This window comes from Coregonus clupeaformis, chromosome 11, assembly GCF_020615455.1.
Source record: "Coregonus clupeaformis isolate EN_2021a chromosome 11, ASM2061545v1, whole genome shotgun sequence".
Classification (NCBI taxonomy): domain Eukaryota; kingdom Metazoa; phylum Chordata; class Actinopteri; order Salmoniformes; family Salmonidae; genus Coregonus; species Coregonus clupeaformis.
The window spans coordinates 5397531-5425527 of NC_059202.1; the positions used below are offsets into that span (position 1 = coordinate 5397531).

A 27997-nucleotide genomic window follows, 5' to 3' on the forward strand; every position below is an offset into this window, starting at 1 on the left:
TTCAAGGAAATTGTGTTTTTATTTTTGTTCGATTATTTCATTCACAAGATCACTGAAATAAATATACAATATCTATTTATTATTCAGAGAAACCATACAACATTTTTAATATTTACATTTTCACATACATTATTGTGCAAGAACACAGGCACAGTAGCGTGGGTTCATTTAGAGTAGTCATGGTGCTATGGCACACTGTCAAATACACAAGGAATTCTCTCTATACTGGAGGGCTCCAAATGATGACTTCTCAGTAACCTTCAACATCACAGAAAATACACATACAGTAGGTATCTAATGATACCTCCAGTGTCTCATACGTATCTATCGGTATCTGAGGTACTTTACAGGTGAAGTGATGGTATCCATTGCAATATGTTTTATTTCAAACAGGATTTGTAAAACTAGAACATTTGTTCAAGGATACTTGGTGCTATATCAACTTTTATGGAATTATTAGGATAAATGTTTTAGTGCGCCCACAAACAAATACCTCTAAGAGAAGGCAAATAACTTGGAAAAACTGAGCAAACAACTACAGTACAACAACAGAACTCCTTCATAGAAATAACACTGCGCAAATTACATAAAAAAGCCAAATAGTGGTGACTGTTTATATGCAAACGCTTTGATAAAGGTACAGTATGGTCAGAGCTTTACTACCTTCCATTGTCATTGCAAAGTGTAAAACTAACATTTATGTGTAAAAGGAGAAGCTGCCAGTTAGACTTTCTAGACACATACAGATGTAGGATCTTCACTTGATCACCGTTGTTGCTGAGAATTTTCCTGCGCTCCAGGATTTACATAGATTCACTGAAAACTCACACTAAAATATTATATTAACAGTATTGTACTTTTCATGTAGCCCAATAGCCTAACCATGAATTAGCAACATTACATCGGCAGAAAAGTGTGAATGGTGTAAATGTTCAAATCCTGTTGCTGCAGGATTATTTTGCTGGGACAATCCTGGTCAAATTAAGATCCTACATCTGTAGTTGACTTCTGGTAAATCGTCCCAACATTACATATACAACACAGTAAACCTTATTACAGTTGAGGGATAGGCTCATCTATTAATCAAAATGATCTGAGATAAAGTAGTAACTGAGATAAAGTCCAAATCTGACAAATGTTTTTACCCTTTACTACTGGAAAATGTTAAATTGGTGCGAACGAAATTCAGATTTCACGAAGCCTAACCCAACTATAAACAAGGTTGACTTTTCTTTTTTCAGTACATTTGTCAGATAATGTAAACTGTACTGAATTAAATATAAAAGTAGTCTAGTTATTGGTTTTGCCTTAGCTAGTTGAAAATACATTTTCATTAAAAATAAGTTGTCATTAGGGAAATCTATATTTTATTATAGTAGTGCAAGACTGTATTTTTAAAAATGCCCTTTCATTTTTTTAAAGAGGTGTTTTTAAAAAACCACAGATTCAAGAAACAGGTGTACACACCGCAGGTGGACTGAGTGACAGTGAGAGGTATTGTGCTGTAGATCTTTGAGTTCTTAAGGAACCCTAGTCAGAATATACTGTACATCTAATTAGGTGAGTTCACCATCACCTTGTGTGTTGAGAAGATAGAAGCTAGCTAGTAGCCTTCTTGTTGCTAGCAGCAGGACCTCTTCTTCTGTGAAGAGCTGTTTACCAGTTGGATCGTCTTCTCTTTCTCTCTGTCCTCCTGCTCTTTCAGAACTCTAGGAGACACAGGAGAAGAGATCTTACTCAGAAATTAGCCAAAGTCACATACTGTAGTGTAGGTTAACTGTTTATTATTGAGAGTGAGAACCCAACCTCAATTACAGTGCAATAGACTTGACTAGAGAAATCTCACACAATATTGGATTCTGATACTATTATTGAAGTTGGGAGCATTTCAAGTGTTAGGATAAAGTTGTCTGACACATTTGGCTTAAAGTGAGTTGTCAGATTTCACTGCAGACCGCATAAAGCCTAGCTTGGACAAAGTCCAAGCAGACAGTTATTACATTTTTGGCCTGACAGTATTAAGCTTGTTTTCCATTCGTATAGCCTTGTTAATTAATGGCCAAAATCGAAATGACAAATAGTCGTGTTAAGACAATAGTAATGTGGAAGAAGTAAGACTTATGTCCTGTTAAAACGCTGGGCAGAATCCCACACAGCACTTTACTTAACTCACCTTGCCAAATGTACCATAGAGTCTACAACCTTTTGTCCGGAACAAGCACTGCACTCATAGAAAATCAACTGGCAGTCCTGCAAAGGAGATTTGATAACTGTCATTCTCAGATGAAAAACAGGAAAGTCAATGGGATGTACAGTACAGTGCTGCGATTGGAACCGGCTGTAGTAGGTCGATCATGCTCTCCTCTCCCACACAGCCTCCCACTCAGGCCTCTTTAGTAACATTAAGGTAAAGTTGTCTGGACTAATGGCCATAGGAGAGAAATGAAAAAGAAGAGCAGCTCTTGACTGATCTAAGGCACTTAGCAATTATCTATCACCATAGAAACTACAAACCCAAAGAAAAAAAAGAGGGATGTCGGAAATCGGAAAAACAACTCCTGGACCATTTTGAGGCCCACTCACACATCGTTAAAACCCCCACATTTTGTTGCTTTTACTTATTCAGTGAGAAGATGGCCCACCACTTTGTGGCTGTGGGCACTGAAGCCTGTGGGTTGAAGACTGGGCCATTAACACAACACCCAGGGAATAGCTGATAGACAGACCTTGGCTAATTTCTCGCCTACTCTCGTCTGAACCTCCCGCTCGCTCTCCTTGTCCGTTTTGTTTCCCAGCAGCATGATGGGAATATCGTCGCCGGCCCCCTCCTGTGAAGAGAGACTGAGATGATGGGCACTGATGCACTCCATTAGGGCTAGAACCTCAGCGGTCCCTTTCATATCCCCAGTGGGTGAGCAGCATTCAGCATCGCAGGTGTTTAACATCAGTGTTACACTGAGCAAGATCACAGACAAATCTATATTCACTACATGTTGTGTACAGATAGTACGTGGCACACAATCCATAACGATAATGGATGGTAACATGTATCGTGCATCTTTACAAATATCCAGTAAGAATAACAATAATTTGCGCATTTGATCTGATAGTGTATATAAATGTTATGTCGGCCTACATTGAATGTGCTATTGAGCAGGAGGAGACCCTCAGTATTACCTACATGTGTAGGCCTGCTATTTCAGAGGTGAGCAGTGAAGTGTTAGGGCTTGTCTTACCTGTACACTGGTCAGCCACTGTCTCACCGCAGTGAAGCTCTGCTCAGCAGTGATGTCATACATGACTACCACACCGTCAGCCTTGCGGAAGAACTGCTTGGTGATGCTGCGATACCTGAAGGAGTGGAGAAGGAAAACTGATCATTCCTCCATTTGTACTTTATCCTCATGTATATAGTTTCATTAAGATACTATTTTCAAGTATCATGTGCAACATGGTCTCATTAGAAAATACTGTCAAGAATACTGACATTTAAGCATTGTAGTAATATGTCCCTTCACTGACATTATCTATGTGCCATAGAGCACAACTGCATGTAGCAAAACAAAAGCTGCTGAGGTAAAAATTTGAACGTGTGTAAATTCCCTTAGTAGAGTCATGTTTCCCACCTCTCCTGTCCTGCTGTATCCCACATCTGCAGTGCCACCTGGCTGTTGTCCACTGTTATCGTTTTCACACTGTAGTCTATGCCTGTTGATGCAGGATGGACAAGATATCACTTAAGTCATTTACTATATTTTGCATTCCAATAATATTTTTTCCCTGTAATTTTCTGTCCGTATTCTTTTTAGAAGTGCTGGGTTCGTAGCAAGATAGGAAAAGGTTAAACAATGACGAAAGGAAACAACAATTGATTTCCGGGCTAAATCTGGATAGAACAAGGAACTTCAAAGGATATTTGTCCTTCTGAGTTTCTGAAATGTTACTCATCCATTGATGGTTGCAATCAACTATAGTTGTTCCCAGTGCTCAAATAGAAAAGGAGAAACAACATGTTTTTTGTCAATGACTGCATCACAATTGCATCAACAAGAGTTGAGAGTATATTGCCTATTGTTCTAGAGGGACCATACAATTCAAAATCCATCTGAGTTTCTCCTAAAAATTACTATTTTCAGAATCAAATAATTTTTGTGTTCTTCCAAACAGGGCCTAAATAGAGAGGAGATTAGAGATCTGGAGCTGTTCGTACCAGGCTGCAGAATGACAGGAAAGGAACACTGACTTCACAAGCCGTCTCATGTGATGCTGTGTGGGTTGGGACATGACGTAATTCAGTATGCTCGCAGTCAGTCAAAGAACAAACTAGGTTTGGGTGTGTAACATTAACCTACTGAAGAACAGAAAGGCCAGTATCCAGTCATGGTCAGTATCCAGTCACCTACTGTACAACAGAAAGGCCAGTATCCAGTCATGGCCAGTATCCAGTCACCTACTGTACAACAGAAAGGCCAGTATCCAGTCATGGTCTGTGTGAATACAAGTCAGTCAATACAACAGCACCACAATATGGTTTATCTGCTTAGGCTGTTGCCTATGTAGTGCAAGATCAACACAACATAGTCGGCTTTCCACAGTGTAAGCAATCAGCATTTAAAAGAGCTTAATGAGTAAAGCTGTTGTGAGAGGGAGGGTGAGGTCAGCCAGCCACAGGTCTGGGGGCTCAGCTCTGCCCTGGGTCATGTTGATTAGGACACACCATATCAAAACAGTTTGCAACATAAAACAAAAACTAGATTCCTATTCAAGTCCAGGTAGTTCCACCCAGTTTCAGTCCGTTGTGTTCCGTTGGTGCCTAATGAAAACCCTAATCTGCTCTAGAAAAGGAACCCTGGAGAGGCCACTCACTACTCACCCACGGTGGCAGAGGTGCCTGGGTAGAAGCAGTCATCACAGAACCTCCTGAGGAGGGAGGTCTTCCCCACGCTAGAGTTCCCTACCAGCACGATCTTAAACAGGCGGTCCGGGGGTGATGCTGCACCCTCCTGGAAACAACACAGAGAGATGAAGCAGAGGGAAGAGGTCATTCTATAGGTTTCATTACATTTTTCCAAACTCCATTTTGTGCTTCAGTCAACTTTTCCTCAAGTAATTATCAAGATATATGCAAATGTATTCAAAATAAAAAAAAGAAATACTTTATTTACATACTTTTTCAGACCGTTTGCTATGAGACTCAAAATTGAGCTCTGGCGCATCCTGTTCCATTGATCATCCTTGAGATGTTTCTACAACTTAATTGGAGTGGTAAATTCAATTGATTGGACATGATTTGGAAAGGCACACACCTGTCTATATAAGGTCCCACAGGTGACTGTGCATGTCAGAGCAAAAACCAAGCCATGAGGTCGAAGGAATTGTCCGTAGAGCTCCGCGACAGGATTGTGTCGAGGCACAGATCTGGGGAAGGATTCCAAAAAAATTTCTGCCGCATTGAAGGTCCCCAAGAACACTGTGGCCTCCCATCATTCTTAATGGAAGAAGTTTGGAACCACCAAGACTCTTCCTAGAGCTGGCCGCCCGGCCAAACTGAGCAATCGGGGGAGAAGGGCCTTGGTCAGGGAGGTGACCAAGAACCCGGTAGTCACTCTGACAGAGCTCCAGAGTTCCTCTGTGGAGATGGGAGAACCTTCCAGAAGAACAACCATCTCTGCAGCACTCCACCAAATCAGGCCTTTATGGTAGAGTGGCCAGACAGAAGCCACTCCTCAGTAAAAGGCACGATAGCCAGCTTGGAGTTTGCCAAAAGGCACCTAAAGGACTCTGACCATGAGTAGCAAGATTCTCAGGTCTGATGAAACCAAGATTGAACTCTTTGGCCTGAATGCCAAGCGTCACGCCTGGAGGAAACCTGCCACCATCCCTACGGTGAAGCATGGTGGTGGCAGCATCATGCTGTGGGGATGTTTTTCAGCAGCAGGGACTGGGAGACTTGTCATGATCGAGGGAAAGATGAACAGCGCAAAGTACAGAGAGATCCTTGATGAAAACCTGCTCCAGAGCACTCAGGTCCTCAGACTGGGGCGAAGGTTCACCTTCCAGCAGGACAACGTCCCTAAGCACACAGCCAAGACAACGCAGGAGTGGCTTCGGGACAAGTCTGATTGGCCTAACCAGAGCCCGGACTTGAACCCGATCTAACATCTCTGGAGAGACCTGGAAATAGGTGTGCAGCGATGCTCCCCAGCCAACCTGACAGAGCTTGAGAGGATCTGCAGAGAAGAATGGTACCCAAGAAGACTCGAGGCTGTAATCGCTGCCAAAGGTGCTTCAACAAAGTACTGAGTAAAGGATCTAAAAACGTATGTAAATGTAATATTTCAGTTTGTTCCATTTTATTACATTTGCAAAAATCTGTTTTTGCTTTGTCATTATGGGCTATTGTGTATAGATTGATGAGGGGAAAAAAACGATTTAATCAATTTTAGAATAAGGCTGTAATGTAACAAAATGTGTTAAAAGTCAAGGGGTCTGAATACTTTCCGTATGCACTGTAGAGTAAGTTCCTAGATGACAGTAAACCATGGAAACTTCCTGAAACACTCATTCAACACACACAAGTAGCTAAACCTGTTGCCAGGGTAACTGTGGGGTCAAGTCACTCAAAGAGAGAAACCCAACCCCTGTGACTGCTGTTGTCCTATCGCAGGTCTGCTCAGACAGAAAAACAGGGCTTTGTGAACACATTGTGCTGTACATCCACCCCTCTTGCACCCCTCTTTATACGGGGTAAGAACCAACAAAAACACACTGACCTATACACAACCCTGAAGGACTAAAGAGGAAGGCAAGGTTATTTTAAAGGGGAGGTTACTTGGCCAACTGACACCTTCTCATGTTCTATTGATTAGAGACAAAACAAAGTCTGTCCACATTAGGACCAATCAACCTTGTATCTCTGAGCATACAAGTCTTACATTCACCACGGTCTCCTTGCCGACAGGCTGGCCCCTGGGGGACGTAGGCGTCTCTGTCTCTCTGGTGTCAGCTGGCTGCTGCTCCCTAGTCGGAAGAGAACTAGGAGGATATATTGATTTCATCTGCAGCTCTATGTGCTCTGCCTCCTCCCCTTCTTCCTCCGCCTCCTCGCTCCACTCGCAGAGCTGGGCATGGTAGTCGTCCTGTAGGAGCTGGGGTAGGTGGTCCTCCTCTATGGAGATGATCCTCTGGAGGGGTCTGTGGGGGGGGTTGGAGTCTACCACATAATCCAGGCTGTAGCCATTTACTCCCCCTGGGCTCTTCCTCTTAGAGTGGGGGAGCCCTCCCTCCTCTTCCTCACTGGAGAGACAGGGATGAGCTGATAATTAGAGGGACACATGTGAATTGGCTCACAATTGCTTTTTTTGGAACATAACGGTATGGCTGTAGAATGTGAATTGACTAAGCATTTGCATTTTCAGAACAATGTAAATACAGTACAGACATGTTCTGCACAGAGCTACAACTGTAGCCCTATTGAACAGCTTTCTGTCCTACATTTGAATTCTGTGTCATGTGCTTTGTTCTACTTTGTGTAATGCCATCTACTTAGAAAATATGAATCATTCACCATTAATAACTACTCAAGCTACAGTCATACTGAAGAAGTGTATATTGTAGGTGAATTGAACATTTGTATAAATTAAGGCCTCCACAACTGCATGAGACAGTATTCATTCATTTCAGAGCAAACGGTGTACCATTTAAAGGCCTTTTTGTCAAAGGGATTCAGAGTATGTGATCCAGGCCTCGGGTTCCAAGTAGGATTTTCAACAGTATTCCTTGGTTTCTGCAAAACAACAACAAATGTAATCTACAGTTTGATTGCAATTGGATTTGATAGAAAATGTTTTCTAGGTTCCATGCTTTTCAAGGAATCATGTTTTTAGGATAGGATCTATCAAACATATCATACAGACAGACAGGATTTCACAAATGGACAAAAAAAAAATTCATGTGAATACTTACTTGATAAGAGGACATATCGTGTTCATCTCGTAAGTGTTTGTTCATTTCCCTGGAGACAATATAACAAGGAATGGGTTCATAGCAAAAAATAAAAACACATTTTCTAAGAACTAGTGTGAAACAGCTTCGAGGAGTTTGCCTGAGGTCAATACTATGCTATCTGCTCGATGGATGCGTGGCCTTGGTTTGTAGTGAATATAACATTGTACACTATTGTACAGTATGTTAATTGCTCCTTGATTTGGAGAACAGTGGCCCTGAACTGATATAACCCACTGCCTCTCTCCTAGTGTGTGTCTGTCTCCTCTCCTCTCCTACCTCAGGAGGTCAAGTTGTTTCAGCAGGCTTGCTCGCTCTCTCTGCAATCCCTCTGTGACCTGGTACATTTCCCTGTGTTGGAAAACAAATCCACATAATCATGTACTGTGGACTCACAAGGAGACCCAAACAGTCAGCTAGCCAACCAGTCGGATACAAACAGGCAGACTTACATCTCCCTCTCCTTGTGCAGGCGTGAGGACTGTTCCTGCAGAAGGCCCAGCTGCTCCTGTGCCAGGGTCAGCTCCTGACTGGTGTGCTCCAGCTCCTGGGCCAGATCCTCATTCGTCTGCTTCAGCTTCACGTTCTCCACCTTGGTCACGTGCTGCTCGCTGTGCAGCTCCCGGCACTGACATTCCAACTGGGGAGGGGACACAGGGGAGAGGGGCCACAGTCACAGAGGAGACACACAAAACAACACTACAGCCAAAAGCAGACACCCTACAATATACACTTTCATTTCATTTATCTGATCATATGCAGCTTGAAAAACACAATTTCCCAGACACTTCTATGCAGTAACAATCATAGTCTGGAGTCTAGACACTATGATTGCTAAGGATGATCAATGTGTGTTTGCTATGATACACCAAGCATTGATGAACAGAAATCTTCTAAACTTGCATAACACATACTGGCCTGGTCTGACCCACACACATCCATTAAAGCCAGGGGTTGTGTGAGGACACACAGATAAGGATGTTGTTTGACTGTAGCCTCAAACGCTACTATCACTGTTCTAAATATATAAGCCCAAGTGCTACAACAGCGGATCCAAAACAACAAGATACTTTATCTAGCGACACTGCAATGAGGCTAGCCAGCATAGCGTCTGGATGCCTGCTTTACAGCATAGAAATAGAATCTCTAGAACGGACATTCCCATTCGAGTCAATGTTCTGCCATTCTATTTCCATGGTTGGCAGAGAGGAACATGGAATGTGAATTACAGACATAATAATTAGAGGTGCCAGGGAGCTCTGAGAGAAGGCCTTGGTGACTTGGGTACAGTAGGAACTAAGGCCTTGTTCCCCTTTGTAAAGCAAAGTAAGAAGTGCTGGTAAGACTAATTGTTATCGATTAGTTTACTCCAATTAGGGGTGGGGTGGTAGGGGAAAATAATAAAGGAAATATATGTAATAAATAAATAAATAAATATATATATATATATATATATATATATACACACAAAACAGTATATTGGGATTGGAAATGATGCAGACAATTACAATGATGGAAGCCACAATCTGCAATATTAAAGCTGATCCACCCCCCAAATTAGTCTTAAAAGCTTCAGTGGAGTTCTGTTTGTGAGAGTGTGACGGTTGCGCATGATCATCTCTTAATTTCCATTACAGAATAAGCTGCAGACACTCAGCAACAGCTCTTAGAGTACTAATTCATAATAGCTGGTGACAATTCTGTTGATATCAATCAGTTGATATCTCACATTGTTCAAAAACACTTTCACCAAAATTAGATTTAATCAAAAATAATATTAAGTTCTGTACAGTGCAAATCTACCCATCAGTGTGATGCCTGTGATAATCAATGACTCATCATTCTTGTCCCTACTCACCCTCCTCTGTTTCTGGAAGATCTGATCTAGCTCCCTCTCCTTACTGGACAGCTGATGCTCTAGATCCTGACTCCTAGACAGGAAGCGCTCAGAGTCCTGCAGGAGGGAGAAAGAGAGTGAGGGAGAAAGAGAGTGAGGGAGAAAGAGAGTGAGGGAGAACGAGGAAAGGAGAACGAGGAAAGGAGAACGAGAGAGCAAGAGCATCTTTCAGAAAACTGAAGTTACTAACAAGTCTGGTGTATGCAGTGGGAGATCTCTCCTTTACCTGCAGGAGGATCCTGTCCTTCTCATTTTTGATTTGCTGCTCCATTTCTTCATATAAGCGCTGGATCTCATCGTCATGTGTTGCTGCTTTTCTGTTCGGATTTAGAAAATGTTTTTGTTTTGTTAATGCTAATAAAGCATTTTCCACATAATAAAATGGGCCACTCAAGTGTTGTTATCAAATGTTTAAATAAGCTTTCAGTCTAGCATTTCAATCATACAGTAGGTAATTGTAAGCTATTATGACGCATTCCAAACAGGCACAGCAACAAATAGATTTTCAGATGAGTACCAGAAAAAATGTGCACTTATTATCAGTGTACAGTGGGGGAAAAAAATATTTAGTCAGCCACCAATTGTGCAAGTTCTCCCACTTAAAAAGATGAGAGAGGCCTGTAATTTTCATCATAGGTACACGTCAACTATGACAGACAAAATGAGAAAAAAAATTGCAGAAAATCACATTGTAGGATTTTTAATGAATTTATTTGCAAATTATGGTGGAAAATAAGTATTTGGTCAATAACAAAAGTTTCTCAAAAGTTTCTTACTTTGTTATATACCCTTTGTTGGCAATGACACAGGTCAAATGTTTTCTGTAAGTCTTCACAAGGTTTTCACACACGGTTGCTGGTATTTTGGCCCATTCCTCCATGCAGATCTCCTCTAGAGCAGTGATGTTTTGGGGCTGTCGCTGGGCAACACAGACTTTCAACTCCCTCCAAAGATTTTCTATGGGGTTGAGATCTGGAGACTGGCTAGGCCACTCCAGGACCTTGAAATGCTTCTTACGAAGCCACTCCTTCGTTGCCCGGCCGGTGTGTTTGGGATCATTGTCATGCTGAAAGACCCAGCCACGTTTCATCTTCAATGCCCTTGCTGATGGAAGGAGGTTTTCTCTCAAAATCTCACGATACATGGCCCCATTCATTCTTTCCTTTACACGGATCAGTCGTCCTGGTCCCTTTGCAGAAAAACAGCCCCAAAGCATGATGTTTCCACCCCCATGCTTCACAGTAGGTATGGTGTTCTTTGGATGCAACTCACCATTCTTTGTCCTCCAAACACGACGAGATGTGTTTTTACCAAAAAGTTCTATTTTGGTTTCATCTGACCATATGACATTCTCCCAATCCTCTTCTGGATCATCCAAATGCACTCCAGAAAACTTCAGACGGGCCTGGACATGTACTGGCTTAAGCAGGGGGACACGTCTGGCACTGCAGGATTTGAGTCCCTGGCGGCGTAGTGTGTTACTGATGGTAGGCTTTGTTACTTTGGTCCCAGCTCTCTGCAGGTCATTCACTAGGTCCCCCCGTGTGGTTCTGGGATTTTTGCTCACCGTTCTTGTGATCATTTTGACCCCACGGGGTGAGATCTTGCGTGGAGCCCCAGTTCGAGGGAGATTATCAGTGGTCTTGTATGTCTTCCATTTCCTAATAATTGCTCCCACAGTTGATTTCTTCAAACCAAGCTGCTTACCTATTGCAGATTCAATCTTCCCAGCCTGGTGCAGGTCTACAATTTTGTTTCTGGTGTCCTTTGACAGCTCTTTGGTCTTGGCCATAGTGGAGTTTGGAGTGTGACTGTGAGGTTGTGGACAGGTGTCTTTTATACTGATAACAAGTTCAAACAGGTGCCATTAATACAGGTAACGAGTGGAGGACAGAGGAGCCTCTTAAAGAAGAAGTTACAGGTCTGTGAGAGCCAGAAATCTTGCTTGTTTGTAGGTGACCAAATACTTATTTTGCAAATAAATTCATTAAAAATCCTACAATGTGATTTTCTGGAGAGAAAAAAATCTCAATTTGTCTGTCATAGTTGACGTGTACCTATGATGAAAATTACAGGCCTCATCTTTTTAAGTGGGAGAACTTGCACAATTGGTGGCTGACTAAATACTTTTTTCCCCCCTGTATAGTGTCATTCACATCTGAAAAATCAAAAGGGATAACTATAATTACTTAACCATTCAAGGCCTAACCACTCCGGTCAGCTTTAATCAAACCCCTGTGTCTCTACAGCTCTGAATACAGCAAGAAAGACATTCACACGTTTTGAAACAGCTGCAAAGTGTGAGCCACTTGTCATAAAACCCAACCATAGCAGCCTCATCCAACATTTGCATTCCTTTCACTCAGAAACGGACTCAAAAACTGGTTGCTCTTCAACTATGTGAAACTGTGTGATAATGCACCACTATGGTACAAAAGCTAAGCGGTGCTCAGTTGAAACATGACATAATAAACCCTGTGTAGCTCAGTTGGTAGAGCATGGCACTTGCAATGCCAGGGTTGTGAGTTCGATTCTCACGGGGGGCCAGTATGAAAATAAATAAATAAATGTATGCACTCACTAACTGTAAGTCGCTCTGGATAAGAGCATCTGCTAAATGACTAAAAATGTAAAATGTAAACAAGTAGGTAGAGATTGTCAAGTAGTATTCCTTTGCGTAAAATTGCCATGAACATTGTCTGACACAATTTGGAGAAAGTGGGAGTTTAGGGAGCACATTCACAAGCACTTAATATTGCTTTGGAGCTGGAAGGTTAGCCACATCCCAACAGTTGAGTAAATGTGTCTCTTGAAATAAAAGTTTGTTCCACCCACACTGTAAAACTTTAACACTTCTCTCCTCCCAAGGCAGCACTAGCGCTTAATGTGTGGAATTTAGCAGGCTTAACTAAGGACTACAAATCTGTCAGTCAGAAAAAGTTATACTTTTAGTACAAAAAATAATAAAAAGGGAAATAAACACAGAAAAAAACAGATATATAACTGGGGACGATCATTCTACAGATGCCCTAATGCAAAAAAGGTTGAAATGACATTCATATCGTAGCAAGCAGTAGGCTAGTTTGCCCTTCGTTACTCAGGCAGAGGTTATCTGTAAAGGAACATTGAGCTAGCCTGGTCCCAGATCTGTTTGTACCGTCTTGCCAGTGACCATAGGAGTTGGCAAGACATCACAAACAGATCTGGTACCAGGCTACAGTGAGCTACTAATTGCACAAATTCTACATGGGTACCAATACCTGATGATATGCGATATTTCTACCTTTTAAGGGCGCTCTCCATCTCCCTCTTCTCCTGGTTGACCTCTTTGATCTGGAAGGTGACCCTGGCCAGAAACTCCTCAAAGTTGGACAGGAGATGCGGCTCATCTCTCCTCAGCTGGGCCCACAGACTACGCACCTCACCAGGGCTGATGGAAAGGGGGTCAGAACAAAGATTAGTCTGAATGACAAGACCTGGAATACGGTCTGTATTCTGTAGTCAGGTTTCTGTGTAGAACAACTGTGCTGAGGTACTTCTTGGTGAAAAAATGTGTGTACTTGAAGTTGAATTACACTTGAAGGTCAATGTGAACAATTAGGGCAATGTAGGCAGGCAGTGGGTAGCTGTGGGCTGCTTGCAGCCGTGCTTACATATTTGCGCAAAATTGACATTTGGTCAAGATGATCTTAGCCTAGAAAATCCCATTTCCTGTTAGTAGAAAATAGAGCTATTTTGATACAACAGTTTAAATGCAATCTTTGTCTGTGCCATGGTCTTCACGTCAGTGTTCAGATAATGACTGGAATAATGTATTTATAAAACATTTTTGGCAGGGCAATATGTGGAAAGACCAATTGAGAAAATTATCTCATACAATGCATGTTTGATGTATCTCTGTTCATTGAAATTAGGACTGATTGATCAGACTAGCAGGCCTCTGGATACTCCTAAACAAATATGGAAACTTTCCAATCCTCACAGTAGAGTTCTATGCCATGTCAACTTCAGGAAAACACACCAGAGGTTGAAGCAAACTGATCTGATCTAAATTGTCAGCATTCCTTTCTGGTTCTAACCCAGGTTTACAGACAGTCAATAGGATGTACTTATCAATTTGACATCCTCACCTACTACCGTTTACTTTTATTGAGCCACACTTGTTTGCTAAAGGTGAGTTTAGTCATGCATTATGCGAGGCCCGGCTTTCTCGTTTCTCTCCTCTGAACGCCTAGAGTTCAGAAGGCCAAAAACATGAATGTCAGTGACTATAATGATTTGTGCAAGGTTAAATAACCCAACTCAATTTAGATTAACTTTTCCTTTGTCTGAGGTTTTTGGGGTAGATGACAGTGACTTCAGGTATTTAATCTGTTTTCTACTTATACATGTCTGTAGACTTTATGCTTGTTTGTTAAGCTTATAGAATTTTCGGAGAAATATCAAAGCAAGCCGATTGAAACAGAATGGTTAGCACTACTGTTGTTTTGCACAGCTGACTTCAATCAATCTAACCATTCTAAAGGAATAGACTGGTTATTGTTGAGGGATGGACAAAGGATTTCCCAGTATGGACGTCATAGACAAAAACAAACACTGACTCCTCAAAGACGTTGCTGGCGCCCAAGCTCTCCATGAGCATGCAGAAGTGCCTCTCCTCCTCATCCTCGCTGCCCGTCAGCCTCTCCTCCCACTGGGTCTGATACAGGGAGTCTGGGGGGCCCTGGGTGGCTTCCTTGGCAATGGGGTTGGCCTCCGCCATCCCCTCTGTTAAAGGGATCCTCCGGCCAAACAGGAACTCACCTGGAGAAATAAGAGTCCAGGAGATGATTTATAATATCCTTTACTCCCTCTCTATGTACCTGCACCTACTCAGCGCTGCATACTCTGCTTGCACAGTGCACTAGCACGGTTAATGTTTTTATTTATTTTATTTTATTTAACCTTTATTTAACCAGGAAGGGCTCATTGAGATTTAAAATCTCTTTTTCAAGAGCGTCCTAGCCAAGATAGGCAGCACCAAGTCATTACAAAAAATTACAGACAGACAACATGAAAAACTACAAGTAATCTAGTAAAAAACCATTCATGAATTCACAAGAGTATAACAATATCAAAAACAGCAAATTAAAAACATTGACAGGTCAGGGAATCAGCCTCAAAATCCTTCATCAGAGATTTAAAAACACCAATCGGGACAAGTTCTTCCAGTTTAAAATTATTTTGTAAGGTGTTCCAAGACGATGGCGCAGAGTACATAAAAGACCTTTTACCAAATTCAGTTCGGACATTTGGAACAGTTAGCAGGATAAAGTCCAGTGAACGAAGAGAGTACCCACCACATTTCTGAACAATAAAAATGCCCAAATAAAAGGTAGTAAACCCAAAATGGCTTTGTAAATAAAAGTATACCAGTGACTGAGCCTACGAGTGACTAGAGAAGGCCAGCCAACCCTGGTATACAAAGTACAGTGGTGCGTAAGGGTTTTGCAGTTTAAAATAAATCTCAAAGTACCATGGTAAAGAGTGTCAATTGATCTCAAACACTGAGCGGAAGCATTCATATATAAAATATCCCCATAGTCTAGTAAAGGCATAAATGTAGCTGATACTAGCCTCCTTCTGGCTTCAAAAGAAAAACAGGCCTTATTCCTAAAATAAAATCCCAATTTCAGCTTCAATTTTTTTGTAAGTTGTTGAATATGCAATTTAAAAGAGAGGCCGTCATCAATTAGAATTCCAAGATATTTATATGAGGTTACAACCTCAATCTCCTTGCCCTGACAGGTAGTAACAGGTGAAAGGTTCAGAGGTCTATTTCTTGCATTAGAAAACACCATTAGTTTAGTTTTGTCAGTATTGAGGATAAGCTTCAATGTTATGTGGAAATGGAAGATACATCAAATCAAACTACATCACTTTTTCAAAACAATCACAGCACATCAACATACATTGGACAGTAGAAAGTGAGAAGAGAACATAGTCAACGCACTGAACCCCGAGGAGAACTCCTGCAAGGTGAGGTATCCGTTGCCGTCAGAGTCCAGGGTGTCGAAGACATTCTCCAGCTCCTCTGCACTGAGGGGCAGCTGTCCATGCAGCCTCTGTGGAGCAGGACACACAACACAATCAGGCGCCATTGACACAACTGGGGACCTGAAGGACTCGGAGTCTCTACGTTAACAATCACAGGCGGCCGGCGGGACCTTAATTGGGGAGGACAGGCTCATAGTAATGGCTGGAACAGAATGAATGGAATGGTATCAAACACAAAAAACACATGGTTTCCATGTGTTTCATGGCATTTCATTCACTAAATTCCAGCCATATTATGAGCTGTCCTCCCTTAGAATCCTACTGTGCCAACAATAGAGTATGGTTCAACAGCTGCCAGCCAAGCACAAACACCTGGCAAAACACTCAACAGTATCATAAGCATCAGAAGAGATGGTCATGTATCCAAGTACAGGACTGCATATGTACTTCATGTTCATAAAGTGTAGGATCGTGTATTATTAGCACTCACACAACCGATGTGATGGATGTAATGTGAGTTCATGATGAAAGAATCGTTAATTACTAGGATAGGCTGTTTCATAAAATGTTTATATTAATAAACTTGTGACATTAATTAATTCAGATTGAACTCAAACATTACAGAAATGAACAATTCTGCCCAAAGTCAACAAAAACATCTAAAAACAGTCAACATTAGCCTTGACAACATAAACCCAAACCACCATTTACACGCCAAGGCCAAGCAGTGTGAAAGCAAACAGAGACTAAATACACTCTGAAACCCTGAAAATAAGCAGTAAAGACCACAATGATCCAGAAAAGCCAACCGCTGCCACACCTCTGTGAGCTGGGCATGTCTATGTTTACACTGAAACCACTTGTGAAATTCATAGTATGAACTCCTTGTAAACTCTGTTATCTGGGCTGAACACATCCCTTATGTCAGCAGACAGAGTTCACAGCCTGAGACACCCCTGGCACTCTATTGGTCATGGTGTGAAAAACATTGTAAGGCTGTTTGTGCATCAGCAGAAAATGATACATGTGCACATATATGGCAATGCTGGCAGTTGCTAGAATACATCATGAAGTGTAAAATTTTTTACAGTGCCTTTGGAAAGTATTCAGCCATTTTGTTACGTTACAGCCTTATTCTAAAATTGATTAAATATTATTTTTTTCTCAACAATCTACACACAATACCCTATAATGACAAACCGAACAGGTTTTTCGATTCTTTTGCAAATGCATAAAAAATACAAAACAGAAATACCATATTTACATAAGTATTCAGACCCCTGTTTCCATTGATTAACCTTGAGATGTTTCTTCAACTTGATTGGAGTCCACCTGTGGTAAATTCAATTGATTGGACATGACTTGGAAAGGCACACACCTGTCTATATAAGGTCCCACAATTGACAGTGCATGTCTGAGCAAAAACCAAGCCATGAGGTCGAAGGAATTGTGCGTAGAGCTCCGAGACAGGATTGTGTCGAGGCACAGATCTGGGGAAGGGTACCAAAACATTTCTGCAGCATTGAAGATCCCCAAAAACACAGTGGCCATCATTCTTAAATGGAAGAAGTTTGCAACACCAAGACTCTTCCTAGAGCTGGACGCCCGGCCATACTGAGCAATCGGGGGAGAAGGGCCTTGGTCAGGGAGGTGACCAAGAACCCGATGGTCACTCTGACAGAGCTCTAGAATTCCTCTGTGGAGATGGGAGAACCTTCCAGAAGGACAACCATCTCTGCAGCACTCTACCAATCAGGCCTTTATGGTAGTGGCCAGACGGAAGCCACTCCTCAGTAAAAGGCACCATAGTGCCCTCAAAGCTCATCACTAAGCTAAGGACCCTGGGACTAAACACCTCCTTCTGCAACTGGATCCTGGACTTTCTGACGGGCCACCCCCAGGTGGTAAGGGTAGGTAACAACACATCTGCCACGCTGATCCTCAAAACGGGGGCCCTTCAGAGGTGCGTGCTCAGCCCCCTCCTGTACTCCCTGTTCACTCATGACTGCATGGCCAGGCACGACTCCAACACCATCATTAAGTTTGCCGACGACACTACAGTGGTAGGCCTGATCACTGACAACGATGAGACAGCCTATATGGAGGAGGTCAGAGACCTGGCCATGTGGTGCCAGGATAACAACCTCTCCCTATTTTTTAAACTGCATTGTTGGTTAAGGGCTTGTACGTAAGCATTTCACTGTAAAGTCTACACCGGTTGTGTTCGCCACATGTGGCAAATACAATTTGATTCGTCAGCCCACTTGGAATTGGCCAAAAGGCACCCAAAGACTCTCAGACCATGAGAAACATGGTTGGACTCTTTGGCCTGAATGCCAAGCGTCACGTCTGGAGGAAACTTGGCACCATTCCTACAGTGAAGCATGGTGGTGGCAGCATCATGCTGTGGGGATGTTTTCAGCAGCAGGGACAGGGACACTAGTCAGGATCGAGGCAAAGGTGAATGGAGCAAAGTACAGATAGATCCTTGATGAAAACCTGCTCCAGAGCACTCAGGACCTCAGACTGGGGTGAAGGTTCACCTTCCAACAGGACAACGACCCTAAGCACACAGCCAGGACAACGCAGGAGTGGCTTGGCTCAATGTCCTTGAGTGGCCCAGCCAGAGCCTGGACTTCTACCCGATCTAACATCTCTGGAGAGACCTGAAAATAGCTGTGCATCAACACTCCCGATCCAACCTGACAGAGCTTGAGAGGATCTGCAGAGAAGAAATGGGAGAAACTCCCCAAATACAGGTGTGCCAAGCGTGTAGCGTCATAAACCAAGAAGACTCGATGCCATAATCGCTGCCAAAGATGCTTCAACAAAGTAAATGGTCTGAATACTTATGTAAATGTGATATTTCCGTTTGTTTTATTTTTATGAATTAGTAAAAATTCTGAAAACCTGTTTTTGCTTTGTCATTATGGGGTATTGTGTGTAGATTGAGGAGGAAAAAAACAATTTTATCAATTTTAGAATAAGGCTGTAACGTAACAAAAATGTGGGAAAAGTCAAGGGGTCTGAATACTTTCCGAAGGCACTGTATAATAGGTGTTCATAACTTTGCCAAATAAATTACTTGTGTATCTGCTTTGTCCTTATGGATAAACAAGGTAAGCCTAATCAGACGTAGTAAATAACCGACTATATCAAAAACCATCTTGCTTATGGCAGAGAAATACATTTTCTGTTCTATCTACTCAGGATTTCTAATAATAGACCAGCAGAAATGCATTTCAGTTGCATAACACTTATATTGATAGACTAGGTTAACTAGACTAATTTACACAGACAATTGTAATGAATTATACAGGAGTGCACACGGTTATGCATTGACGTTATTACAAAATAGGCTGATTTCATTACTTTCACAACTCATAATGAACACGGGGAGCGGGTCTAGGGAAATTGTTTTGTATATTTCCATAAACATTGGATCAAAGGGATCTATTCTATTGAGAGACCCTGGTCACGGCGTGGGCTCACAAGTGCTCGATCAAAGGAATATTCTGCCATTGATGAATATGTAAGAGGCGTTTGGATCTGCACAGTAATGCAGATGAAGTTGCTGTATGACAAAGCATGGCTCTGTGTGGCTCTTTGCAGCCCATGTGTGTCGTGGGTTCATGTCACTCTTTTCACATGCTCTCCTGAATTAGAAAGATACAGGCTATGTCCTCAGAATCATCTCTAATGAGCACACCACAGAGATATAAAAGTTATCCATTTAATTCTATGGAGCACACGCAGTCCCTGTCCTCCACATGCAGCCTTGTGAAATGACCAGATTGTTGTCTCCAAATCCAACAAAGGTCTATGGAGGATTTGTTGCAGTTGTTAGGTTTGGCATTATTTCCTCATTATTTAGCCTAATGTATGCTATTGTTAACAGCAGTCATTCAGATGCCCTAACAAAAGCCTAAATTACAACAATAATGAGCTATGGGAGCTGGTGCATAGGTTAGGATACATCCACAGAGTAATCCACAGAGTATCATGTGTTCTCTATCACAGTAGTTCAAAGGAAACAATTATGCTAGCACTAGGCTGGGACAATTATTACTGGTTCCTCAGGGTAAAGAGGCTAACAGGAAATATGTATTATTCTTCTGAATTAAGCATCCAGTCCACAGGGAAAAAAGTCTCAAATGCTACTGAATGCAACTCCAACAAACCCACCACAACTCATGATTATTTTGATCATTCAGAGCAAGAATCACAGTTCAAAACACAACTATAACAACTTGCACTGTAAATCAATATCAAAAGTCGGCAGTTTAAAATATGTGTTACTCTGACATAATAACATAAAAGTAACATCTAGGCTATACATGACTAGGTAACTAATATATACACAGTACTAAGGATGGGAACATGCATAATTCACATCTGGTGTAGCCTAAACATTTCAATAACTTCTCATGGGACGGTTTGGTCAGACTCAGTGAACCCATATACAGTAGGTGATCTCACCTGCATGTCCCGGTGGGTGATGAAGCCCTTGTCCTCGATGTCACAGATCTGGAAGAAGTCATGGGTCTTCTCCAGCATGGTGCTGTGTCCTGTAGATCTCTCACCGCCTCCAGCCTCCCAGTCCTTCCAGTCACACTCTGCTGGGCTCTGCTCCCAGTCTCTGTGCCGAGGAGCACTCCTGGAACTCACTTTGGGGGTACTGGTGAAAGCTGCCATGGTGTGTGTGTGGTGTGGCTCCTCTCACTTCCTCTACTCCTTCACATGGGTCAGGTGCACTCAGGTCTAGACAGGGGTTGAGAAAAGAGACCCAGAGTAGAGATTCTGGTTCAGGCTGCAGCACAGAGGCTCTCAGCAGCGATGTCACCGCTTGTCATCTCTTAGCAACCGCCTCTTTAATTAGTCGATGAAGCCCAGGCTCTGAGCGAGAGAGAGAAAGGTAAAATAGATCCCTTCAAATAACCCTCTCTCTGAATGAAGGAGCATGAGACATGTCAGACTATGGTCTTTCTTCACATAGCATTTTATGTTGTTCATTTTGTTTTGATAACATAACCTAGGTCTTATTACAATATAATGACTTGTAGTCTAATAATGCAGCCAACTAAAAAACACAGTACAACAAGCCTAGGAAAGATGCAAAACTCAAATCTCACAAGGAGAGAGTTAGCCTACTTTGAACACATCAACAAAGAATGGTGCTAAAGAGAAGTGATGATAAACAGTGAAGACAACACTTGGGCTGACTACTGGGACAAAGAGGAGTGTGCAACTAGATATTAGGCACATCTTAGAGAAACCCATTAAGTAAATTCACAGAGCAGACGGCAGATGTTCCAAGTATGAGCTTAGTTCCCTCCCCTATCAGTGGGAAGTATCATGTTCTCTATCACAGTAGTTCAAAGGAAACAATTATGCTAGCACTAGGCAGGGACAATTCTTACTGGTTCCTCAGGGTAAAGAGGCTAACAGGAAAGAGACATTCTTCTGAATTAAGCATCCAGTCCACAGGGGCAAAAGCCTCAAATGGTATGGAATCCTACAATTCTTACAGCACAGTATCATGCAATGCATCAACATAGGAGATTGTTGAACACTCAATCCAACAAGGTTGACTGGTGTATCCACAAAAGACTACAGTACTACTGCGCTCTTCGTATGGCACACATTGTGACCAAAGCATGTATGAGTGATGGGATTGATGATCAGTGACAAGTTGAGAGCTGGAGGAGTACTTTGGCCTGTCTGGAAGGGCCGTGCCTCGAAATATTGACTGGTAAAGCCACACGGTGGTTAGGCCTATATGGGCTCCTGTGTGCACTGGTATGGAAGACTGCCTTAAAGGGGCTGTCCCCCTCGCCTGTAAGCTGCAGGCTGAGTCACTGTAGGGCAGGCAGAGAACAGACAGCTCACCAAAAACACATGCACGCCGAGTCAGACATACAGTGGGGGGAAAAAAGTATTTAGTCAGCCACCAATTGTGCAAGTTCTCCCACTTAAAAAGATGAGAGGCGCCTGTAATTTTCATCATTTGTACACGTCAACTATGACAGACAAAATGAGGAAAAAAAATCCAGAAAATCACATTGTAGGATTTTTAATGAATTTATTTGCAAATTATGGTGGAAAATAAGTATTTGGTCAATAACAAAAGTTTCTCAATACTTTGTTATATACCCTTTGTTGGCAATGACACAGGTCAAACGTTTTCTGTAAGTCTTCACAAGGTTTTCACACACTGTTGCTGGTATTTTGGCCCATTCCTCCATGCAGATCTCCTCTAGAGCAGTGATGTTTTGGGGCTGTCGCTGGGCAACACGGACTTTCAACTCCCTCCAAAGATTTTCTATGGGGTTGAGATCTGGAGACTGGCTAGGCCACTCCAGGACCTTGAAATGCTTCTTACGAAGCCACTCCTTCGTTGCCCGTGCGGTGTGTTTGGGATCATTGTCAAGCTGAAAGACCAAGCCACGTTTCATCTTCAATGCCCTTGCTGATGGAAGGAGGTTTTCACTCAAAATCTCACGATACATGGCCCCATTCATTCTTTCCTTTACACGGATCAGTCGTCCTTGTCCCTTTGCAGAAAAACAGCCCCAAAGCATGATGTTTCCACCCCCATGCTTCACAGTAGGTATGGTGTTCTTTGGATGCAACTCAGCATTCTTTGTCCTCCAAACATGACGAGTTGAGTTTTACCAAAAAGTTATATTTTGGTTTCATCTGACCATATGACATTCTCCCAATCCTCTTCTGGATCATCCAAATGCACTCTAGCAAACTTCAGACGGGCCTGGACATGTACTGGCTTAAGCAGGGGGACACGTCTTGCACTGCAGGATTTGAGTCCCTGGCGGCGTAGTGTGTTACTGATGGTAGGCTTTGTTACTTTGGTCCCAGCTCTCTGCAGGTCATTCACTAGGTCCCCCCATGTGGTTCTGGGATTTTTGCTCACCGTTCTTGTGATCATTTTGACCCCACGGGGTGAGATCTTGCGTGGAGCCCCAGATCGAGGGAGATTATCAGTCTTGTATGTCTTCCATTTCCTAATAATTGCTCCCACAGTTGATTTCTTCAAACCAAGCTGCTTACCTATTGCAGATTCAGTCTTCCCAGCCTGGTGCTGGTCTACAATTTTGTTTCTGGTGTCCTTTGACAGCTCTTTGGTCTTGGCCATAGTGGAGTTTGGAGTGTGACTGTTTGAGGTTGTGGACAGGTGTCTTTTATACTGATAACAAGTTCAAACAGGTGCCATTAATACAGGTAACGAGTGGAGGACAGAGGAGCCTCTTAAAGAAGAAGTTACAGGTCTGTGAGAGCCAGAAATCTTGCTTGTTTGTAGGTGACCAAATACTTATTTTCCACCATAATTTGCAAATAAATTCATTAAAAATCCTACAATGTGATTTTCTGGATTTTTTTTCTCATTTTGTCTGTCATAGTTGACGTGTACCTATGATGAAAATTACAGGCCTCTCTCATCTTTTTAAGTGGGAGAACTTGCACAATTGGTGGCTGACTAAATTATTTTCTGTCTGCGGCTGGCATACACACACTCCCTATTCCACCTCATGCTCCATCTAGCCACATTTCTGATGCTCCGCTTTGCCATTTTTGGATGGTTATTTTGTTGACAAAAAATAGCTCACTCCAAAGTAAGAGAAAAGCTTGTAGGATAAACCCTGAAAGCTGAACCAGGAGATCCTGAACACTATTAAATATAATTATTCACTAAAGATCTGAAGTTGACACTTTTCTTTTGCAGAGGACCAGTAATCCTATCATTTTATCGTGTGACAACACGGCTATCATGAATAGACCTACTCAGTTTATGATCTTGAATGAGAATCTCATCATCCTGAATGTATCTCGAGCCAGGGATCAGACAATATTTGACACCGAGGTTGAAGACTGTGATGAGATCTTATATAGTCTTAACAATCCACATGGCATGATGACACGTCGCCAACTCAAACACATAGGCTATTTACAATGCAATGAATGACAAATGGTACACCCACTGTTGAATGCAATAAGAGACTGTGCGTCTTAGCTATGAGTCTATGACCTACAACGTACGCTAATGAGAGAAGTAGAACAGAGTAGCCTATGCCTTGTGCAGTTTCCAGAACAATTGCATTTCAAACAGTCTAAGCTAAATGTTGGAGTAAGCTATTGGCTTGTTTCAATGGTCAACTTAGGAAAATAACCTGCTGTACTACTTTGCATACAGTTAGCTAACTTATCTTCCAAGTTGCTGCATCAAACCAGAAGTAATTCAGGGAGACAACATAAGGCCTACAATGTATGACATTTTTTGACACTTTTTGATTAAGCTAGATTTTAAAAAATATATATAGACTACACTAAATCAAAATAGGGAAGCAACAAATGTGTAAAGCGAGACATTGATTAAAGTTTTTTTTTTTTTAACACTGCACTAAGTTCAACAGAAAATTGTGGTTTCCTACAAATAGGCTGCCTATCAAAAAGTGACTCATCTCTGGAGCAGAACTCTTACTAGGCTGTCTCTGAAGCACTCAGACGCTGTGCTATCCGCTACTCTACTTCCTTTGTTTGAACTATGACGAAAAGAGCCACTTGCCGTAAAAAAATACAACTTCTCCTGGGTGTGCTGGTTCACCAGCAGGTCACAGTCATACTGGAGCTTATGACCACAGGTAAAGTTATTGAAGAGTACCTGAATGAACAGTCTGCAACCCCTTTGACCACTTAAGTAGGTTTAGCATAATCAGCAAGTGTTTGGATGTTGGCAAGTGGAGTGCAAGAAAATAGCAAGAGCCAACCTATTCAAGAGAAAAAAAAGTCACAAAGCAAACTTATTAGTAAGAAAATTACTGGATTGCGGAAACAGGATGAATGTGATAACTGAACATTATTCTGCCTCCTACCACCGCAATTCATACATCAGAGTTTGAAAAGTGCAGAATGGGTATATTGCCATTTGCCAATGACTTTTCACTATGACATAAGTAACTAGGTCAATGTGTGGTAACTAAACCACTTCCTGTCTTGATGTGTGACAATCTTAGTTCTTGGGACTGTACAAACAAACCCTGGCCTGCCTATCAGGCCATGTGTCAGTCAGATGTTTCAGCACATCCTACCTGGTCAGAGGTTTTTCAAATTTACCCAGTCAGACAACTGGCAATTGAAACTCACTTCCTGGTTGAGGCCACTTCTCTGTTTAACCATCATGGATAGTGAAAAATGATAAAATTACAACATAGTGTCGTGCAATTGTCTAACTAACATGCCTGCAATGTAATATTGTGATGCAATGGCAAAGCAGTGTTGCAGGTTATCATAAAAGTAATGACTGGATGAAAAATGAGGTTCTAATCTGCATTTCTAAAGATGTAGGCTAACCTTTTTGGTGAACTTTAGTGATAACCCATTCCTGTAGAAAATCTAATCAACATGTTCTGGCTGGCACAGTGCCCAGCACACCCTATGAGACAGACAGATGCCAAAAGTCATTGAAGATTATGTTGATTTATTTTACATCTAACAGATCATCAAGCCAGAAGCCAGGGGCATACTCATTTGCGTACAGCAAATGAACGAAACGTAGAGGGACCCATCTGAATTTGTCCAATAGAAAATCATTTTAGTAGCAAAAAAATATGTTCGGATTAATTATTAGGCCTACACCCCAGGGCATGTGAAACTTCCAGTTTACAACACGTTAAAGAAATGTGACCAACACCACTACCTGTAGGCTACCTGATGCCGCATTCAAAACAACTGTGAACTCGGAAATCTCGACTTCCGACTTTGGAATTCCAAGTCGGAAACTCGGGCATCTTTCTAGTTCCGACTTAAGATCACTGACGTTGTAAATTGACGTAGTTGTTTAAGTTCCCAGGTGTCTTGAAAGCACCAACAATAAATATAGTTGTATTGGTCGCATACACATTTAGCAAATGTTATCGTAAGTGTAGCGACATGTTTCTAAAACTGACAAGAATACTTTGTCTTGTGTCACTTCAGCCAATAATAACATATTTATGTCTAAGGTAAAACCGCAATGAAAGAGTTGCGGACAAAGTTAACAAAGAGTGATCCTTCTCAAACTGCTAACGTTACCCGCCACTTGAACCAGAATCTAGGAGGAGAACGTCTCCTGTAAACCCAGATTCTGGTTCACCCGTCACTGCAGATAGTTGTCCAACTAGCTAGCTAAAGTAGCCTACTTTCTAAAATAGTAAGCGAAAGTAAAGTAATACGTTACCATGTGTTACTGGAAGGCACTAAAGATAGTCATAGACGACTTCAAACGTTTATCTGTCACAACTTCAAAAAGCTGTATTTCTCTTCCTCTGTTTACAACATAACAGTGGAGGAATTTCACAGACCTGACTGCGGGGAAGGACTCAAGAAAGCCGATTCGCATCTGATTCGCGTCTGTAGTTATAGGACAATTCAAAGGTAACAGTGTGACACTGAGACTCAGATTATTTACTTTAAAATGTATGTCAAACTAAAACCAATAATTGCAAAGTTAAACAAACCATATCTATGCACAAGGGCAACTTTTAACAATTTCCACTAAACATAAAAAAAAAAAAAAAAATACTTGAAGAACAATGCTGATGCAACGTTTAGTAACAGTGAGTATTTGTGCCATCATTCTTTCTGTTACCAAAGTGCATCTGCATTGTTCAAGTAAATGTGTTGTAAACTTTTCAGTGCTTCTTAGCAAAGACCAATTTATCAAGCAAGAATTTTGCTATGACTGGACTGTTTGGGAGTGGACTGAGTGAAAACTGAAAACTAGCTGTCATTGGCAGAGAGGTTTAGAACTCTCTTTCTTATTATTCTACTTTACCAGGCTTGCCAAAACTCCTTCCCACCAAAACAGGTTCACATTTCAGGCGGTCATTTCAAACAGCTCTTACACTGAAAGGGCATTATTATAATTTTCACAATTTCACAGTATTATTCCAACCTCATAGTGTGGGAATAGATCTAAAACACAGGAAAATCAAGTTTCTGACTGCACTGGGCCTTTAACTTTGCAATCATTGGTTTTTGTTTGACACATTTTAAATTGAAAAATCTGAGTCTCAGTGTCACTCTGTTACCATGGAATTGCCCTAGAGTAAACTTTATAAGCGCCATATTTCAGGTGGGATTATCTGTCTAGAACAGGAATGGCCAACTCCAGTCCTCGGGGGCCGGAGTGGTGTCACACTTTTCCCCCATCCCTAGCAAACACAGGTGATTAAACTAATTGTGTTCTAAACATAAGATCATGATTAGTTGATTATTAGAGTCAGGTGTGTTAGCCGGGGCTGGGGAAAAAGTGTGGCACCAGTCAAGCCCCAGAGGACTGGAGCTGCCCATCCCTGGTCCGGAACAAAATCCCCATGCAGCAGCTGGACTTTCTCAAACCATAATGCACTCCACTATCCAGAGAAGAATACATGAATTAACATTTGTTTTTAGCCTAGGTCTTTTGACATCATAATTAGACCATGACCTCTATGATCTGTATGCCTCAAATTTGCCGCTGAATCCCATTAACAGCTGGCAGCTAATTACAGAGGCTGATTAATTTCACAGAGAGCTATGACAACCCTGACAGTTTTCCACTTCAAAGCCATAGATACCTTTGAAATGCTTATTGACATGGGGAATCATTTATGCTCACTTACTCTTCTCCTCAGTCGAGACAAGCATTATAAATAAAATGGACACTATGTTGATGAATAAAAAAATATATAAGTTGTTGTATATAAGGAGAATAAGGAGAAAATTCATTAACCAGAACATTCTTGGAAAGAGTTTACTGGCTTTTGTCCATTTGACAAAAGCTTTTGTCCTCTTGGCTTGCAAAGATGCTCCATATCGGATGCTGATGCTTATATGAAGATGCCACCAAGTTGTGTCAAATGAAACAACACATCAAATTGATGGAACTTGGTCTAGTACAGGGTTCTTCAATTCCGGTCCTGGAGGGCCGAAACACCTCTGTTTTTCATCCTCTCCTTCTAATCAGGGGCTAATTCAGACCTGGGACACCAGGTGAGTGCAATTAACTACCAGGTAGAAATAAAA

General features: G+C 41.9%; 1 protein-coding gene across 2 annotated transcripts; it reads right to left on the bottom strand.

The window, feature by feature from the left end:
• cracr2aa (calcium release activated channel regulator 2Aa) lies at nt 1–26438 on the bottom strand. Of its 2 annotated transcripts, XM_041890595.2 has the most exons (18): nt 26169–26438; nt 20417–20698; nt 15894–16005; nt 14503–14704; nt 13185–13331; nt 10128–10218; nt 9863–9958; nt 8457–8644; nt 8284–8355; nt 7966–8014; nt 7698–7786; nt 6936–7296; nt 4874–5003; nt 3627–3708; nt 3237–3351; nt 2727–2828; nt 2174–2250; nt 1–1709 (listed from the first exon to the last, which is right to left on the bottom strand). In XM_041890595.2, the coding sequence occupies exons 2-18, from the start codon at nt 20630–20632 to the stop codon at nt 1622–1624; spliced, it is 2217 nt and encodes a 738-aa protein (XP_041746529.2). In that variant the 5' UTR covers nt 20633–20698; nt 26169–26438; the 3' UTR covers nt 1–1621. The 2 variants fall into 2 exon arrangements, with proteins under 2 accessions (XP_041746529.2, XP_045079360.1); XM_045223425.1 differs by lacking the exons at nt 15894–16005; nt 26169–26438 and having other exon boundaries at nt 20417–20499.
• Nucleotides 26439–27997: the final 1559 nt, after the last annotated feature.